Source organism: Triticum dicoccoides, chromosome 1A (assembly GCF_002162155.2).
Source record: "Triticum dicoccoides isolate Atlit2015 ecotype Zavitan chromosome 1A, WEW_v2.0, whole genome shotgun sequence".
In the NCBI taxonomy this organism is placed as follows: Eukaryota; Viridiplantae; Streptophyta; class Magnoliopsida; order Poales; family Poaceae; genus Triticum; species Triticum dicoccoides.
The window spans coordinates 321,251,166-321,270,810 of record NC_041380.1 but is presented as its reverse complement, the minus strand read 5'-3'; the positions used below and the strand labels follow the sequence as shown (position 1 = coordinate 321,270,810).

General features: G+C 44.6%; 1 protein-coding gene across 1 annotated transcript in view; it reads left to right on the top strand.

Moving 5' to 3' along the window:
- Nucleotides 1-18,426: 18,426 nt before the first annotated feature.
- Nucleotides 18,427-19,645, top strand: part of LOC119270819 (thylakoid lumenal 17.4 kDa protein, chloroplastic-like) — a 4,717-nt gene continuing 3,498 nt past the window's right edge. Inside the window, exon 1 of the mRNA XM_037552881.1 lies at nucleotides 18,427-18,748. Within this exon, the coding sequence (XP_037408778.1) occupies nucleotides 18,533-18,748 (216 nt within the window). The 5' untranslated portion in view covers nucleotides 18,427-18,532. The remainder of the gene's footprint in view (nucleotides 18,749-19,645) is intronic.

Genomic DNA, 19,645 nt, shown 5'->3' with positions numbered 1-19,645 from the left:
AAGGTACAAGTGTTCTCCCTGAGTATGCACCATTGCTACAGTTCGTCGTGCCGAGACACCACATGATGATCGGGTGTGATAAGCTCTACATTCACATACAATGGGTATAAGACAGTTTTGCACATGCATAATGCTCGGGTTAAACTTGACGAGCCTAGCATATGCAAATATGACCTCGGAACACTGAGACCGAAAGGTCGAACGTGAATCATATAGTAGATATGATCAACATAGAGATGTTCACCATTGAAAACTACTCCATCTCACGTGATGATCGGACATGGTTTAGTTGATATGGATCATGTGATCATTTAGATGACTAGAGGGATGTCTATCTAAGTGGGAGTTCTTAAGTAATATGATTAATTGAACTTTAATTTATCATGAACTTAGTCCAGATAGTATTTGCAAATTATGTTGTAGATCAATAGCTCACGTTATAGCTCCCCGTTTATTTTTGATATGTTCCTAGAGAAAAATAAGTTGAAAGATGATAGTAGCAATGATGCGGACTGGATCCGTGATCTGAGGATTATCCTCATTGCTGCACAGAAGAATTATGTCCTTGATGCACCGCTAGGTGACGGACCTTTTGCAGGAGCAGATGCAGATGTTGTGAACGTTTGGCAAGCTCGGTATGATGACTACTTGATAGTTTGAAAGCCATGGAGCATATAAGATGTTCCAAGAGCTGAAATTGATATTTCAGACTCATGCCCAAGTTGAGAGGTATGATACCTCTAACAAGTACTTTTCCTACAATATGGAGGAGAATAGCTCAACCAGTGAGCATGTGCTCAAAATGTCTGAGTACTACAATCACTTGAAACGAGTGGGAGTTAATCTTCCAGATAAGATAGTGATTGACAGAGTTCTCTAGTCACTATCACCAAGTTACTGGAACTTCGTGATGAACTATAATATGCAAGGGATGGAAAAGACAATTCCCGAGCTCTTCGCAATGCTAAAGGCTGCGGGTAGAAATCAAAAAGGAACATCAAGTATTGATGGTTCGCAAGACCACTAGTTTCAAGAAAAAGGGCAAAGGGAAGAAGGGGAACTTCAAGAAGAATAGCAAGCAAGTTGCTACTCCCGGGAAGAAGCCCAAGTCTGGACCTAAGCCTGAAACTGAGTGCTTCTACTGCAAAGGGACTGGTCACTTGAAGCGGAACTGCCCCAAGTATTTGGCGAATAAGAAGGATGGCAAAGTGAAAAGTATATTTGATATACATGTTATTGATGTGTACTTTACTAGTGTTCATAGTAACCCCAGGGTATTTCATACTGGTTCATTTGCTAAGATTAGTAACTCGAAACAGGAGTTACAAAATGAAAAGAGACTAGTTGAGGGCGAGGAAACGATGTGTGTTGGAAGGGATTCCAAGGTTGATAAGATCACCATCGCTTACTACCTCTAGCTTCAGGATTAGTGTTGAACCTAAATAAAACATTATTTGGTGTTTGCATTGAGCGTGAATATGATTGGATCATGTTTATTGCAATACAGTTATTCATTTAAGTCAGAGAATAATTATTGTTTTGTTTACATGAATAAAACCTTCAATGGTCATACACCCAATGTGAATGGTTTGTTGAATCTTGATTGTGGGTATACACATATTCATAATATTGATGCCAAAAGATGCAAAGTTGATAATGATAGTGCAACATATTTGTGGCACTGCCGTTTAGGTCATATTGGTGTAAAGCGCATGAAGAAACTCCATGGGAATGGACTTTTGGAATCACTTGATTATGAATCATTTGATGCTTGCAAACCATGCCTCATGGGCAAGATGACTAAGACTCCGTTCTCCGGAACAATGGAGTGAGCCATTGACTTTGGAAATAATACATACCGATGTATGCGGTCCAATAAGTGTTGAGGCTTGTGGCGGGTATCGTTATTTTCTAACCTTCACAGTTGATTTGAGCAGAGATAGGTATATCTACTTAATGAAACACAAGTCTGAATCATTTTGAAAAGTTCAAAGAATTTCAGAGTGAAGTGGAGAATCATCGTAACAAGAAAATAAAGTCGCAATCTGATCGCAGAGGCGAATATTTGAGTTACGAGTTTTGGCCTTCATTTAAAACAATGTGGAATAGTTTCACAACTCACGCCACCTGGAACACCACAGTGTAATGGTGTGTCTGAACGTCGTAACCGTACTTTATTAGATATGGTGCGATCTATGATGTCTCTTATCGATTTACCGCTATCGTTTTGGGGGTTATGCATTAGAGACAGTTGCATTCACGTTAAATAGGGCACCATCTAAAACCATTGAGACGACACCATATGAACTATGGTTTGGCAAGAAACCAAAGCTGTCGTTTCTTAAAATTTGGGGTTGCGATGCTTATGTGAAAAAGTTTCAAATTGATAAGCTCGAACCCAAATCGGAGAAGTGCGTCTTCATAGGATACCCAAAAGAAACTATTGGATACACCTTCTATCACAGATCCGAAGGCAAGATATTTGTTGCTAAGAATGGATCCTTTCTAGAGAAGGAGTTTCTCTCAAAAGAAGTGAATGGGAGGAAAGTAGAACTTGATGAGGTAATTGTACCTTCTCCCAAATTGGAAAGTAGTTCATCACAGAAATCAGTTCCGGTGATTCCTACACCAATTAGTGAGGAAGCTAATGATGATGATCATGAAACTTCAGATCAAGTTACTACTGAACCTCATAGGTCAACCAGAGTATGGTCCGCACCAGAATGGTACGGTAATCCTGTTCTAGAAGTCATGTTACTAGACCATGATGAACCTACAAACTATGAAGAAGCGATGATGAGCCCAGATTCCGCGAAATGGCTTGAGGCCATGAAATCTGAGATGGGATCCATGTATGAGAACAAAGTATGGACTTTGATTGACTTGCCCGATGATCGGCGAGCCATTGAGAATAAATGGATCTTCAACAGGAAGACAGGCGTTGATAGTAGTGTTACTATCTACAAAGCTCGAATTGTCGCCAAAAGGATTTTGACAAGTTCAAGGTGTTGACTATGATGAGATTTTCTCACTCGTATCGATACTTAAAAAGTCTGTCCGAATCATGTTAGCAGTTGCCACATTTTATGACATCTGGCAAATGGATGTCAAAACTGTATTCCTTAATGGATTTATTAAAGAAGAGTTGTATATGATGGAACCAGAAGGTTTTATCTGTCCTAAAGGTGCTAATAAAGTGTGCAAGCTCCAGTGATCCATCTATGGACTGGTGCAAGCATCTCAGAGTTGGAATATACACTTTGATGAGTTGATCAAAGCATATAGTTTTATACAGACTTGTGGTGAAGCCTGTATTTACAAGAAAGTGAGTGGGAGCACTACAACCTTTCTGATAGGTATATGTTAATGACATATTTTTTGACCGGAAACAGTAGGAAAGGCTCCTACTGTGCAAATGTATTAAAGCTCAAGTAACACTGTACAGGGGTGATAATTACATGGTGGAGAGGTGGGGAGGCTTGGCCACTTTGTGTCCAGCTAAGCTAATAGAGACAATTCAAGAGGGTCTAGTGTAGTGAGTTTACAAAGTTTAGTACAAGAGGCCTATTGGCCTCTTTGACCACGAACTCCTTTCTGAATCTATCGAGTCGGGACCGAAAAGAAGGATCTATTGCTGTGAAATGCTTGTTGTTCCTCTCCTTCCATATGCTCCACGCCGCCATAGTGAAATTTTCAAACAACATAGGCGTGGGGTGGTTGGTTTTTTGGTCCTCGATAGCTTGTATCCGACCAGGGAAAGGCTCCCAATTAATATGCAAAGCACGGCAGCATTGCCTACTGAATGTGCACGTGAAGATCATGTGCTCGACCGTTTCTTCAATGTTGAGTCCACATAAGAGGCAGTTGTGATCTTCCACAATGTTGTAATGCCGTCATTTGAGCATATTTCGGGTGTTTATCATGTCATTGAGCAAGAGCCATGCAAAGACCTTCAACTTCATCGTGCACTTAGATTTCCACAGCCACCCAAACACTTGGTGAGATTGAACATCCCTAAAGAAGAAGCGGTAATAGTATGTGGATTTGAAGATTGTTTTACCCCAAGTGTAGCTCCAAACGTCCGACGAGGAAGCCATGGGTGAAAACAATGATGCAATCATTTGCATGTTCCATATCTCATCGAGCGCTTGTGGAGAGAGCGGTAGGTGGAAGGCCGCCCCTAGTGATGTGATCCCCAAGAAATCGCGGACAGAGACATCTTCATTGGTTGCATGCGAGAAGGCTCGGGGGTGTGGCTCCTGGAGTAATTGGTCGGCCCAGAGATCTTTCCATAGGAGGGCTGTGGTGCCACATACAATGTTGATGCGAGATATCCCACGAAAGTAGGGAGTTAACTTGAGCACATCCCTCCACCAGAATGATCCAACTGGGTCCACAGCGTGCGGGATTTTTTGGTGATAGTACGTGTCCCAAGTGAGTTGCACCGAAGGAATGTCCAGCTTGTTATAAAATTTGTGAAGAAATTTCATGAGTAGGGCTTCATTCTGGATCTTGAGGTTGAGCACTCCAAGGCCTCCTCTTTTTTTGGGTTTACATACCATGTCCCATGCCGCAAGAGAATTACATTTCTCCCCTTGGTCAATCTTCTTGATCCAAAGACATCTTCTCCTGATTTTGTCCAACATTTCAATGAGTTTTGGTAGGAACTTTAATGTGCACATTGCATAAATGAGAAATGAAGTGACTGAGCTGTTGAGCCATGTCAGTTTGCCAGCATAAGACATAAGGGAAAGCGTTGAGGTCAGGTTCCTTTCAACTTTGCTAACAAGCGGCATGAAATCTTGTATTGTGGGTCGGGAAGTGCTGAGGGGCAGGCCGAGGTAGGTGAAGGGCATGGAGCCAATGGAACACCCAAAAATCATTGTGATATTGTTGGCCAGATCAGCATCCAAGTTGATGGGGATGAGTGTAGACTTGTGGAAGTTGATTTTCAGGCCAATGGACTAAGCATAGTCGGTCAGAATGTTCTTGATGATCACAACTTGTCTAGAGAAGGCAGGCATGAGCAGGATCATGTCATCGGCATTTTGGACGATAGGATAGTCCATATTGCCATTGGACGGGAAGGGCAGGTTAATAAGACCTCTCCTAAAGGCATCATCAATTGCATATTGTAGCAGGTCGGCGGCTAGGACGAAAATGAGCAGGGAGAGAGGGTCTCCCTGTCGGACTCCACGGCGGCAGTGGAATTGTCGTCCTGGCGCCCCATTGAGAAGTACAGAGGATCGTCTAGAGGAAAAGATTGTTCTTATCCATGACAGCCATTTATCATTGAACCCCATATGTTTCATGATGTTGATCATTGCTTCATGCTCGATCGTGTCGAAGGCTTTAGCAAAGTATAACTTTAGGGGAATTATTTGCCGCTTGGATGCTTGGCACTAATGAATATATTGGAATGTCCATGCTAAGCAGTCTCGGATCAAGCGCCCCTTGATGAAGCCGTATTGGTTGCGATGTATAATGCGCAGGATGACCTTTTGCAACCGGTTGGCCAGAAGTTTTGTGATTAACTTAAGACAACAATTGAGTAGAGTGATCAGACGGTAATCATTGACTGTGGTGGGAGAACCATTCTTGGGGATCAGAGTGATTAGGCCATCATTTATGCTTTGTAGGTCAAGATCTCCCGCATGGAATTATGCGCAGAGGGTATAGAAGTCCTCTTTGATGATTTCCCAGCAAGTTTTGAGAAACATTCCACTAAAACCATTAGGTCCTGATGCTCGATATGCAAGCATTTCTTTGATAACTAGGTCTATTTCGTCCTTGGTGAATGGAACCTAGAGGTGATCGAGGTTCTCAGTCGAGCGGATGAGGGATGGGAGATCGAACAACATCTGTGTTGGGTTGGAAGTGCCAAGTCTATTAGTATATGCGTGAAATAGGAGGGCTTCTTTACCCGTATGATCCTCCACCATGAGACCATCTAGAGTTTGCAGAATAGCCACATTATTTTTTCTATAACGTTCTGTTGCAACTGCTTGGAAGAATTTAGTGTTCTCATCTCCGAACTTAACCCAACAAATGGTGCATCTCTTCATCCAATATTATTTTTGATAGTCCAACAATCGGAGGAGATGGGTTTTGATGATCTTACGGAAGTTGCATTCATGAAGAGTGAGAGCTCGTAGGTTCTCAAGATCATCCAGCTCAGTAAGGTTTTTGTTTGTGTTTTCAATTGCCACCGATAATCTAGAGATATTCTTGCTCCACACCTTTAATTCTTGACATAACAGTTTGAATTTTGGACACAGAACTGTGGCCGCATTAGAAGAGTTGATAGGCCGGTCCCAGACTTGTTTGACCACATCCATAAAGCCCGGGTGGAGAAGCCAGTAGGATTCAAATTTGAATAATTTGGCACGAGGAATCTTTGTTTCGATGCTTACCACACAAGGAGTATGATCAGAGATAGGTTTGTAGAGAGGTTTAACTAGCGTGTTGGGATACACAAGAGTCCAGTGGAGCGAGGTGAAAAACCAGTCGAGTTGCTCAAGTAAAGGATCTTGTTGCATATTGCTCCACGTATACAGACGACCCTTGAGCGGTAGTTCAATTAAGTTGTGCTTTCGGATGATGTCATTGAAAGTGCACATGTCATTAGGACCACCTCCTGGTTTGTTGCGGTTCTCAGGGCCTCTAATATAATTGAAGTCGCCAAGGAATAGACAATCATCATTTGTTTGTGTATTCATGTCATACAACCACTGAGTAAATTCATCATGAGCCAGGCCCGTGCAAGGACCATAAATGTTATATAAGGTCCAGGATTGCGCAGAGAGAGTGCTAGTAAATTTGATACCCAAAACAAAGTCATGAGAGGTGGCCACATCCTAGTAAAGATAGAGCTATTCCAAATAGTAAGGAGGCCCCCAGAGGCACCATGAGAAGGAACAAAAGCAAACTTATCAAATCTCTTAGGGCAACAAGTTTTTTATAAAAGCTAGGTCGATAAGAGATTTCTTAGTTTCTTGTAGACATACGATAGCGCAGCCACTAACAGAAATAGCATTGCATAGAGCGAGGAGTTTTTTCTCCGAATTTAACCCATGAATGTTCCAACATAGAACATTCCAATTACGCAAAAGAGGCATAAGGTGACATGCAACCTACTCCGAAAATGAAGAACCCTCCCCTGCATCCATGAAGTGATCGTCAGGAGCCACAGGAGCCACGGGAGCCAGCAGAGCATCATCAGTTAGTTCACTGGGTGGAATAGCGCAGCGGTTGATGCCGATGTCTTGCATGATGTGAAGGGGTGTGGGTGGTGGAGCCTGATTAACAGCAGCGGTTGAGGAGCTGGCAGCAGCCGAAGGGACCTATCTTGGCTTGACTTTGGAAAGAGGAGCTCGAACATCAGAAATCCGTGGCACTCTGAAACCATCATAACAAGTGGAGCGGGGACTGCGGAGAACTTCAGTAGTGACCAGGGGCACCTGAAACTTAGACCGGCGTGGGCGAGCAGGAGACGGGCCTGGGGCTGTGGGTAGAACCTGGGCCAGGCCCAAGTCAGAAGGGTCATCCACCTGTTGGGAAGGCCCAACATTTGAATTGTCAGTAGGCGCCAAATCTGGTGCTTCCATCAGCATATCAGGGCTATTCTCATCAACAGAGATATCCTACAGGTTATCCAGGACGGGCAGATCAGGCAGAGCATCACTGACTCCTTCGGCAGCATTAATAGTTAACGCTTCAGCTGTTGTAGCATCCTTAGGCAGGATTTCAGTGATCTGAACAGTAGAAGGCCGAGGAGGTGCATTCAGTATGCGGGGGGCGAAGCAAACAGAGGGCAGATTCTCATCAGTCTGAACCTGAAAACCAGTCCCGGGAACTGCAGCTTGCAGATGCAGCGGAGGAAAACCATAACCTGAACTCGAAGGGCCATAAGCAACAACCACCCACATGATAGCACTAGACAGATATTCAGTGAATATGTTGCGAGGGATCAGCCCATTGGTAAGAACAGTAGCAAGATCAGTGCCTTGGACAGCAATACTCACATGCATATTATCAGCAGCGACAGCGACATCAACAGAAATAACTTCAGGTGTGACAGGAACCACAAACAAGGTACTGACAGGAGCTGCAATCTCTAAAGAAGTACCAATAGTGCTTGCAGTCGAGCTAGAGCCCTAGGCGGAGTTGAGACTGTCAGAAACATTACCCTCAGGCAGAATGCCATCTTCAACTCGTAAATGTTGTGCCGCCAGCCAGGCCTGAAAATTAACCAAAGTTGCGGGCATGTGAGCCACAGGAGGTTGAGGCCAAGCATCCCACCGCGCTGGTTGAGGGGCATCCTGGTGAGCAGCGTTATGTGGTCCATCATCATTCCCAATACCATTCTGTATGAGCCAATTTTGCAGCTACTGCTGGTAGAGCTGCTCAGCCGTGAGGCCGTCACCAAACATGGGGTGCGGAATGCCATTGGCTGGTGGTGGTTCCTCATCGGCAGTGGGAACTTCCGGATCATGAGCATTCCAGTCCGCTCCCCTAAGAATGAAAACAGCAACAGTCCAGCATGATCGATCACCACCTAACTGACGGATCACAATACTCTTGGGAATCAGACGCATATGGATAACTTTAACTTTGATTAGAACCACACGGCGGTCAATATTAGGATTATTCCAGGAAACAAGACGACCATAGTCATCTACGAAACGTTGTAGGTAAAAATCTGTCTAATAATCATCTGGGAACCCAATATACATCAACCAAACTTCAGGCCCATATGTGGTATTGCGCATATTCAAGGAAGCATTATGTATAACGAAAGAGACTACTAGATCCTCATCATCAAGCTGTACGGGGTAGTGTTGACCGTTGTATCGGCAAATGAAAACATACCGATACCTAGGGGGTGGTCAGAGATCTCTGTTGGATGCAGGCCCGATTCATGCAGGAGACCTTCAATGGTGTCGCGGAGACCCTCCCAGAGATGGAGTGGCACAAATCTGCTGACTTCCGCAATGGCGAGGAAGTTATTGTTAAGCGGGGGGGGTGGGGTTGACAGCCATGTCAGCTCGCACCTTGCGGTCCGCTGGACCAGGTTCGACCGACCATCCGGGTGGCAGGAAAGGGGGTTCACCGGATAGTTGGCCATGGTGGTGGAGACACCGGTGAGCTCTGTGGGCGAGGTGGATTGCGATGGAGCAGCTAGAGCAGAGCACTCTATTTCATTGGGAAGTAAGGCGGGCTGGGATGTGGAATGCGAGTAGTCCGTGGCAGGGGTGAGGATTTTTGGTCTCCACTGCCATCTTTGGGCCCACCTACGCTGCCAACAGGAGATGTCCAGGTGTCCATAGTGACCACAGATGTTGCATTGAACGGTTGATGTTGGGCGGCTGCTTGGGCGAGTGGGGGAGGACAGGTTGGAGTGATTGATGGGGGTCTATTGATCTGTTGCCTCGCTTGGTCAGATGTGACCGAATTATGAAGATTGGAGTCCATAAATGAGCTGTGTGAGGCCACAGACATTTTTTTGGTAGGACAATTAAAGCTTTTGTGTCCCGGAGCGGAGCACGAAAGGCAAATAATCCGCGCTTGGCAAAAATATTTGTGATGGCCCCATTGTAAGCATTTCGCACAGAGCAGGCCCCAGTTTTTGGCAAGATCAGAAACTTCCTTCTGAGAATATCCGGCGCTCGACAAATCGGCTATGTGAGATTTGGATAGCATAGGGGGCCATGATGAGTGAGGCGGGGCATACCTTAGTGCAGAAGTAAGGAAACTTTGCGGTAATTGTGGATAATCCATAATGCAGGAAAATTGAAAACTGCCAATCACAATTGAATGCTCAAAATATTCTGAATTGTCTGATGTAGAATTAATGACCGCATGCACAGAGTCCATGATGATCGTATCCTCTGTCGGCCGCACCATGCACGAGGGTAGTGAGGAAGAAGATGAAGCCTCATTGCTGTTCTTGTCATGAAAATCCATGGAGGCTAAAGGAAAAATAGCAAACTTGCTCAATTCCTTGGCAGAATCAGAACAAATAGAAGTTTCCTGAAGTACCGGTTTGTTATATCGGATGGCCACGGGGATGCGAGCAGCAACTGGTTCCAAGTGCTCATCGGCATGCCAAATATGATCAAAATGCTTATATCCATTGAAACGACCATTGTAAATATGAAAATGACAAATAAAGTCTGGCCAAATACGGTCTTTGAGGCCATGAATGAAATGACCCACTTTATTGCTGGCCACAGAGACACGAAATGATCTGTCACAAATATTTGAAACCTTAAAACCTTTCGGGTGACCCCGAATGCAACATTGCAAAGCCACACCCACTGAATCTTCAGAAAGAGGGAACGAAGCCGAAGAAAATGAAACCACCAAGAAAAATTCCTTGGTATTGCGAGATTGTGAGAAGTGCACCGTTTCTCCAAACCTTCTACGTACCTCATCTGCCACAGCTAGACCAGGATTGAAATCCCAGTGTAGGAGGCCTTCCATGGTGAAGATTAGTGGCTAGATCCATGGTTGGTGGAGAGAAGGTGGGAGGAGGAGGAGGAGGAGAGCCATCGGCATCTGCCTTTATACCTTAACAATGTGGTCAGTCTCAGCTTTTTGAATGACATATTGTTGATTGGAAATGATGTAGAATTTTCTGGAAAGCATAAAAGAGTGTTTGAACGGAGTTTTTTCAAAGAAAGACCTCGATTGGGCATCAAGATCTATAAAGATAGATCAAGACACTTGATAAGACTTTCGATGAGTACATACCTTGATAAGTTTTTGAAGGAGTTCAAAATGGATCAGTCAAAGAAGGAGTTCTTGCCTAAGTTGTAAGGTATGAAGTTGAGTAAGACTCAAAACCCAACCACGGCAGAAGATAGAGAGAGAATGAAAGTCATTCCCTATGCCTCAGCCATAGGTTCTATAAAGTATGCCATGCTGTATGCCAGACCTATTGTGTACCTTGACATGAGTTTGACAAAGGGGTACAATAGTGATCCAGGAGTAGATCACTGGATAGCGATCAAAATTATCCTTAGAGGAGTAAGGAAATATTTCTCGGTTATGGAGGTGATGAAGAGTTCATCGGAAAGAGTTACGTCGATGCAAGCTTTAACACTGATCTGGATGACTCTGAGTCTCAATCTGGATACATATTAAAAGTGGGAGCAATTAGCTAGACTAGCTCCATGAAAAACATTGTAGACATAGAAATTTGCAAAATACATATAGATCTAAATGTGTCAGACCCGTTGACTAAACTTATCTCACAAGAAAAACATGATCACACCTTAGTACTCTTTGGGTGTTAATCACATGGCGATGTGAACTAGATTATTGACTCTAGTAAACCATTTGGGTGTTGGTCACATGGTGATTTGAACTATTGGTGTTAAATCACATGGAGATGTGAACTAGATTATTGACTCTAGTGCAAGTGGGAGACTGAAGGAAATATGCCCTAGAGGCAATAATAAAGTTGTTATTTATATTTCCTTATATCATGATAAATGTTTATTATTCATGCTAGAATTGTATTAACCGAAAACCTGATACATGTGTGGATACATAGACAAACATAGTATCCCTAGTATGCCTCTACTTGACTAGCTCATTAATCAAAGATGGTTAAGTTTCCTGACCATAGAAATGTGTTATCATTTGATGAATGGGATCACATTATTAGAGAATGATGTGATGGACAAGACCCATCCGTTAGCTTAGCATAATGATCGTTTAATTTTATTGCTATTGCTTTCTTCATGACTTATACATGTTCCTTTGACTATGAGATTATGCAACTCCTGAAGGAACACCTTGCGTGCTATCAAATGTCACAACGTAACTGGGTGATTATAAAGATGCTCTACAGGTGTCTCCGATGGTGTTTGTTGAGTTGGCATACATCAAGATTAGAATTTGTCACTCCGTGTATCAGAGAGGTATTTCTGGGCCCTCTCGGTAATGCACATCACTATAATCCTTGCAGGCAATATGACTAATGAGTTAGTCACGGGATGATGCATTACGGAACAAGTAAAGAGACTTGCCGGTAACGAGATTGAACTAGGTATCATGATACCGACAATCGAATCTCGGGCAAGTAACATATCGATGACAAAGGGAATAACGTATGTTGTTATGCGGTTTGACCGATAAAGATCTTCATAGAATATGTAGGAGCCAATATGAGCATCCAGGTTCCGCTATTGGTTATTGATCGGAGATTTGTCTCGGTCATGTCTACATAGTTCTCGAACCCGTAGGGTCCGCACGCTTAACGTTTGATGATGATTTGTATTATGAGTTATGTGATTTGATGACCGAAGTTTGTTTGGAGTCCCGGATGAGATCACGGACATGACGAGGAGTCTCGAAATGGTCAAGAGGTAAAGATTCATATATTGGAAGGTTATATTTGGACATCATAATGGTTCCAAGTGATTTGAATATTTTACCGGGGTACCGAGGGGTTACCGGACCCCCCCCCCCCGGGGGAAGTATTGGGCCTATTGGGCCATGTTGGAGGAGAGGAGAAAGGCCACGTGAGGAGGGGCGCCCCCTTGCCCAAACCGAATTGGACTAGGGGAGGGGGGCGGCCCCCCTCTTTCCTTCTCCCTCTCTCTCCCTTCCCCTTTTTCTCTCCGGTGGAACAAAGGAGGGGGGAATCCTACTTGGACTAGGAGTCCAAGTAGGACCCCCCATGGCGCGCCCCCCTTGGCCGGCCACCTCCTCCCCCCTTTATATACGGAGGCAGGGGGCACCCCAAAGGCACAACAGACAATCTCTTAGCCGTGTGCGGTGCCCCCTCTATAGTTCAACACCTCGATCATATCGTCATAGTGATTAGGGGAAGCCCTGCGCTGGTAACTTCATCATCACTGCCGCCACGCCATCGTGCTGACGGAACTCTCCCTCGTCCTCAACTGGATCAAGAGCTCGAGGGACGTCATCGTGCTGAAGGTGTGCTGAACATGGAGGTGTCGTACGTTCGGTACTTGGATCGGTTGGATCGTGAAGACGTTCGACTACATCAATCGCGGTACTAAACGCTTCCGCTTTCGGTCTATGAGGGTACGTGGACACACTCTCCCCTCTCGTTGCTATGCATCTCCTAGTTAGATCTTGCGTGATTGTAGGATTTTTTTTGAATTACTACGTTCCCAATAGTGGCATCTGGTGCTCTATTAAAAGGATGATTTAATATCCCTTAGTTTCTTTATGGACCCCGCTGCCATGGGAGGGTAGGACAAAAGATGTCATGCTAGTTCTTTTCCATAAGCACATATGACTGTTTACGAAATACATGCCTACATTATATTTATGAACTGGAGTTAGTGTTGTATCGCCCTAGGTTATGACTGTCACATGATGAATATCATCCAACAAATCACCGATCCAATGCCTACGAATTTATCCTATATTGTTCTTGCTAATTTACTACTTCTATTGTTACTGTTGCACTTGCTACAAAATTACTGCTACCATTGTTACCGTTGCTATTGCTATTGTCACTACTATCAAAACTATCATATTATTGTGCTACTAATCACTTTGTTGCAGATAATTAATCTCTAGGCGTGACTGAATTGGCAACTCAGTTGCTAATACTCACAAATATTCTTTGGCTCCCCTTGTGTCGAACTATAAATTTGGATTGAATACTCTACCCTCGAAAACTGTTGCGATCCCCTATACTTGTGGGTTATCAACAATCCCGACAGTTGTCGTGATGGGAGCTTCTCCTTCATTCGAAGGTGCTAGACATTTTTTGTGTAATGCACTTTTGAATGAATGTAGGAGCTTCCCTCACCGACGGTCGCAACATGTCAGAGAGGAAGAACCCTGACTGTTATCGTGGGTGTTGCTTCTCCTTCTTTCCCGTGCACTGGACATTTTGGTGTAACAGACTCGGGGATGAAGGGAGGAGCGACCATCACCGACAATCGAATATATCAGAGAGGGAGTGCCCTCCATATACACCACGTGAGCTGAGAGTTTTCAAGAAAAGACTTGACAAATTGATAGTCAACCCATGATGAATAATGATGATCTAATTTAGTTTTTGTAGTACATATATTGAATTTTAGAAGTTTAATCTTTGAATTATGAATGTACGAAATGTCTCACGATGATAGGATCCCTGAGTGCGACTACTGTGATTTGTGCGACAGGCCTCATCTGGAAGATGGTCGGCGCTTCAGTGTTAAGCTTGACGAGACCTTCGATGTTTATACGGTACGCAACAATGACAAGTATTTTTTCGTAATTAAGCATGACTTCTGCTTCTTCAACGTCTAATTCCCGCTTTATACAATTCGACTAGTGCATCCCCTGCCATGCAGAACGTTATGTCTTGGAGAAGCTGGATTTTGAAGATCATGAGAATATGGAGATAAAGAGAGTTCACCTCAGGACCAATCATGGTTATGCTTTTTGACGTAAAGCTATATAATGTGGTGACCTACTCCCATTTTGGTTGCTCGAATTAGGCAGCACTATGAAAGGCGTATGGTTTTCAGGAGGGTATGCATGTCACCTTCAATCTTGGTGATCCTAAAGATGACATCCACGGAGATAATATCGACGAAGAGAATATCGACATTTGGGTCGATGTTGATACGCTTCCACTTCTACCTCTATGTGAGTTTCTCAAACATATTTATTAAGTAATTTATATTGTTTATTTAAAAAATAGTTGACAGCTTATTTCCATTGACAACTTATTTCCATTCTTCAAAAAAATGTACGAAAAGTAGTAGACAAAACATACTACACTGATGGCTCTAAACTAACTTACGAGGAGAAATATCATCTTGTATCATTTATTATTGATGTTGAGACTTTCAATAAGAATTGTAAAATTCCTCCACATTATGGTCAATACGTTCCACTAGTCCACGTGTTGAACTACGACAACATCCATGGAGATGACATGGTAAGATTTTTTTTACTATTATGACACCAGTGCATCTTTTGCATACATTCTTATAGTTAAAGTTAAACTACATTGCTTACATTATTATTATTATTATTATTATTATTATTATTATTATTATTATGCTTTTGAACAGAAAATCCTGAAGGATTGTGTGCCTCATCTGATGCATACGAAAGGTGACATTGATATTATGAGCTTACGACCAGGTCTGCCTACGGTTGTTCACTGTGGATCAAGCTTTTAAATAGCGGATATCGGACTGGTTGCGGATTAGGGTCCACGTAGCGGAATGCGGATAGCGGGTGATATTGCGGGTGCTATGTCCACATAGCCAATTTAAAAAAAAACACTCATAAATTTGAGATTGTTGTGTATTTTTCTAAGCCATTGACAAAAATATGGCACTTAATTTGATAAATCATCATTTATATAACAATATAAACTATAATTGAACAACATTTGGTCGTGCAAAACCAGGCAAGCAAGACACATTTACCAAAATAGATTACACAAAAGAACAACAAGGACTTATATAGCGGGCGATATTGCGGATAGCGAACAATATAGCGGTCTAACAAGTGATATTGCGCCCGCATCATGACAACACGCTATTTTCTAACGCAACCTTAAACAAAATAGCGGCAGGGTGACGCTACCGCTATTGCGGCCGCAATAGCGGAGGTCGCGGACGCTATTTAAAAGCTTGTTGTGGATACACAATTTCTAAAAGAGATGAAGACCTCACAATCAAAGGATGGAAAGAAGTTATGAATAGCCCCAGGGAGCTACTTGGAGGCAACATGGTGCGAAGCCCACGAATTAAAGACAGGGTAATCTCTATTCTCCATAATGGAGAGTCAGGGTTATGTTGTTTTATGATATTTTACTTTAGAGAGGATAGCAGGTCCTAGCTAATACTCATGATCATGTGCTAAGAACAATTAACTAGGGTTGGTTAGATGACTATAATGGTGATGAGTATGACTTGTTATTATGATAACGGGTAGAAGTTGTTAGACGACTATGATAATAATGAGTATGACCTGTTATTATGAAAACTATGATGAGTTATTATTATGATGATGATGCTAAGTTGTTATATTATTATGAGCATGATGAGTTATTATATATACTTTCGATCTGCACCATGTTGCCTCCATTTGAATCTAATCCACGTTTATTTCACCCACTGATATATATAATAACTCATCATGCTCATAAAATCATATGATGAGATTACTGTATAAAATCTGTACAAATACATTGTCAATGCACAGGAGGAAAAAAACAGGAATCTCAAGTAGTAGCGTGGGGCCCAACCAGCGCTACTGATAGTTAGTTGTAGCAGTAGCGCCGGAATGACCAACGCTACTGCTATGTAGGGTAGTAGTAGCGCATGCCAACCCGCGCTACTGCTAGCCCAAGAACCAACGCTACTAGTAGGCTTTCTCCTAGTAGTGTCACAGGCACTCTCCGTGCCTGTGCTGTTGCTATGGAGCTCTCAACGGCGGCTCTCCGGTGGTGCGATGGATGCTCGCCAGCGACTGGCGGTGCTACGTGATCGAAGCAAAGGGGGCCTGGTTGGATGCGATGTGAGAGAAAGACGTGCGCACATTGACGTACCTAAGGGTTGGGAAGAATGAATCGGACGGGCGACGACCGAAATCAGTCGGTAGATTTGTGGCAGCCGCCTGTTCGATCAATTCCTTAAAGGGAAATGTTTCTACGTGGCGCATCGGCCGAAACTTTTGGTCGGTCCCGCGCGAGCCACACGGTCGAGGCCATCGTACGCCTCGCGTGACCCACCTGCCCCTGCCTTATCTTCTTCCTCCCAATCCTCTTCTTACTCGCTACCTTCGTCCTCCCGATCCCCTTCTTCCTCCTAAATTCTCTCTTAGCCGCATCCACGCATGGGGGTGGCCACGCCCCTCCTCTTCATCCTTCAGATCTCACCGCCAGCTAGCCCCAATCCCGCGCAGGTCCATACCTTCAATATCAGCGCCATGCCCACTTCTTTCCGCTGCCCGCGCCTGCAGGTTCCTTCCGCCCCGATGAGCTGGAGTTGAAAGCCGCCATGGATAAGCCATCCGAGAGCTGTTGGAACCGTCCACCGGTATGCTACCAGCATGGCGGCGCGCCCTCCTCTCCCTGCTGCTGCAACCATCTTCTTCCAAACGAAATTGAAAGCATTTTGCTTCTCCCCCGATGTTGCAACCGACGACCAAAAAATCTACAACCGTTCGATTCGAAAGATTCAACCAGCGGTATATAAAGCTTCAACAAGACACCATGCACTGAAAAAAGCTACAATCGTTCATATGAAAGCTTCAGCTATAGTTTGAAAAAGCTTCGACGGACCCCGTACAACTAAAAAAAAGCTTCAATAGTTCATGTGAAAGCTTCAACCCATATTTGAAAAAGCTTCAAACGGTGGAGTAGAGAAGTTTCAACCCACCACTATGAATGAAAAAATAAATCTACAACCATCATTTTGGAAAGCTTCAACCGTTGAATTGAAAAGTTTCAACCGGTTTTATAAAAAGCTTCAACTAGCTTTATAGTAAGCTTCAACCCGCAAGCACACAACGAAAAAGTTGCAATCGTTGACATGAAAAGCTTCAACCCTACTTTTGAAAAGCTTTAACCTGGCGACAGAAAGCTAGAACTGGCACCTCACCGTTGATGTAATGGTGGCACTCCTTCGTCGGAGCTGCGACCTTCACCGGTAGGAGATGCATGCGATTTTTTGCTGCAATCGGCAGCGGGAAAAGCTACAACCAGTTCCACGTCTTGCTACTCCCGGCAAAACCCGACGAAGGTTGAAGCAAATTGTGGTCGCCGCCGTGACTGTCGACATAAATGGTTGTACCGATTCCTGTCATCGGTCGTAGCAAAAATGAACCATGGTTGAAGCAAAATATATCTGCACGTGGATGATGAAGGAGAAAGGAATGGTTGGGCGTGGCCATGGCGACATGGTTGCGGCTCGGAGCGGCGGCGGAGCTGCAACCTGAGCTTCACCTGTTGTTGCTGAGAGCTACCACCGCAGGTGCAACTATTTCATGGGTCAAGGCGGCGACGAGGACGGACGGCGAAGGTGGGGACTGGCGACGAGGATGGCCGGCGAGGATGGGGACCGGTGACGAGGACGGCCGGCGGAGGTGGGGACTGGCGACGAGGTCAGCCACCGGATGGGAGAGGATGCGCGAACCGAGTGGGAGATGTGATTCCAGCGAAAAGAAGAAAAAGCTGCGGGGCAAACTCTTTTTTTCCGCCAGATCCAATGGCCCACGCGGCTCAAATCCAACGGCCCTGACGCGATCGGCCGAACGGTTGGGCCGGTGCCCCGGCGCAGATTAGTGCCCTTTCTTAAACTACTGTTGGCCATTTTTACCGGTCTCGCCGGTCACGTGGGCCCGTGGTCGTCAAGCGGACGAGAGACGAAACCGGGATAAGCCTTGGGAGGATAAGAAAGACCATGATCCCTTCCATCTCCCCCCTTTCCCGTCACCACGCCGCGCGCGCCGCACACGTACGTACAGACCCACCACCCCCTCTCTTCTCCTCTCAGCCAGGCAGCCGCGTTCCCCGCATTGCATTGACATGGTCTCGTCTTGCCTCGCCTCGCCGGCCACTGCGCGCGGCGGCTCTGCTCTACGTCTGCAGCTTCAGCCGAGGGGGTGCCGCGTGACGTGCTTGGCCGACGCGGGGGGAGCCGGGAGCGGCGGCCGCGCCAAGGCCGTGGGAGGATTCGCGTGCGGCTTGCTCGCAGCCTGGGCCGTCGCGTCAGCCCCCAGCCCGGTCATCGCCGCTGGCCAGGTTGGTGGTTTCCTCCGTCTCCACCACGGGCATTGCGCGATTCCAATCGCCTTCGTATTTCTTACTTAATTAATTGAGAGGAAATTTGTAGAACCCAACGATCGCTAAGCGCTAGCATAAATAGACTCACGTCGCGTTAAGATTTGGTGGCAGATGAGGACAGGAGAAGTCGCAATTTTAGATGGAATTTTGGTCCCTATAAAATGACACCTCTTGTGACCTAAGCTTTTGCTCAAATTTGATATTGGGAAATGTATTGGGTTTCACTTTTTTGATTCGATCAAATATACTAGCCAGCTGGAAAATTACTTTCTAAATACTGGGTTTAATTCTCCATACAAATGCTACTCTTGAACAACTGCTGGAGATTAGCTAATGAATAGTGATAGTCTGAAGAAGGTACTGGTTTTGGAGAAAATAATAGTGGTTTAATTAACCTGAAGGTGAAGGCTTAAAATAATTTTTCAACATAGTGTATTTTAGAAGGAAGACATTGAATTAGCGAAACCATCAATCGGCGAGGGATTACATGGCACCAAGCAACATCGGCCGAAAGATACAAGGGAGCTGACTGATCTGCTTACAACACAACGCACACTACAAGAACACAAAGAAAAAAAAAACAGAGTGCACTGCTAGTAATGTCGAAGCCCGCTGCACTCTGTTACAAAAGAAGCACTCTGTTACAAAAGAACAGACAAGCAGAAGAAGCTTCAAGGATAAGCCTATAATCTGAAAGAATCATGAACAAACCTGATCCACTGGACTGGAGGCACCCAACACCTCCTTGTCTACTGTCGAAGAGGAACCCCATCCCTTTGCCTAGGATCGAAGGCGTCACACCATCGGATCGTAGAAGCGCTCAACTGAGGGCTAGAACAGATGCCAGCATGGCCA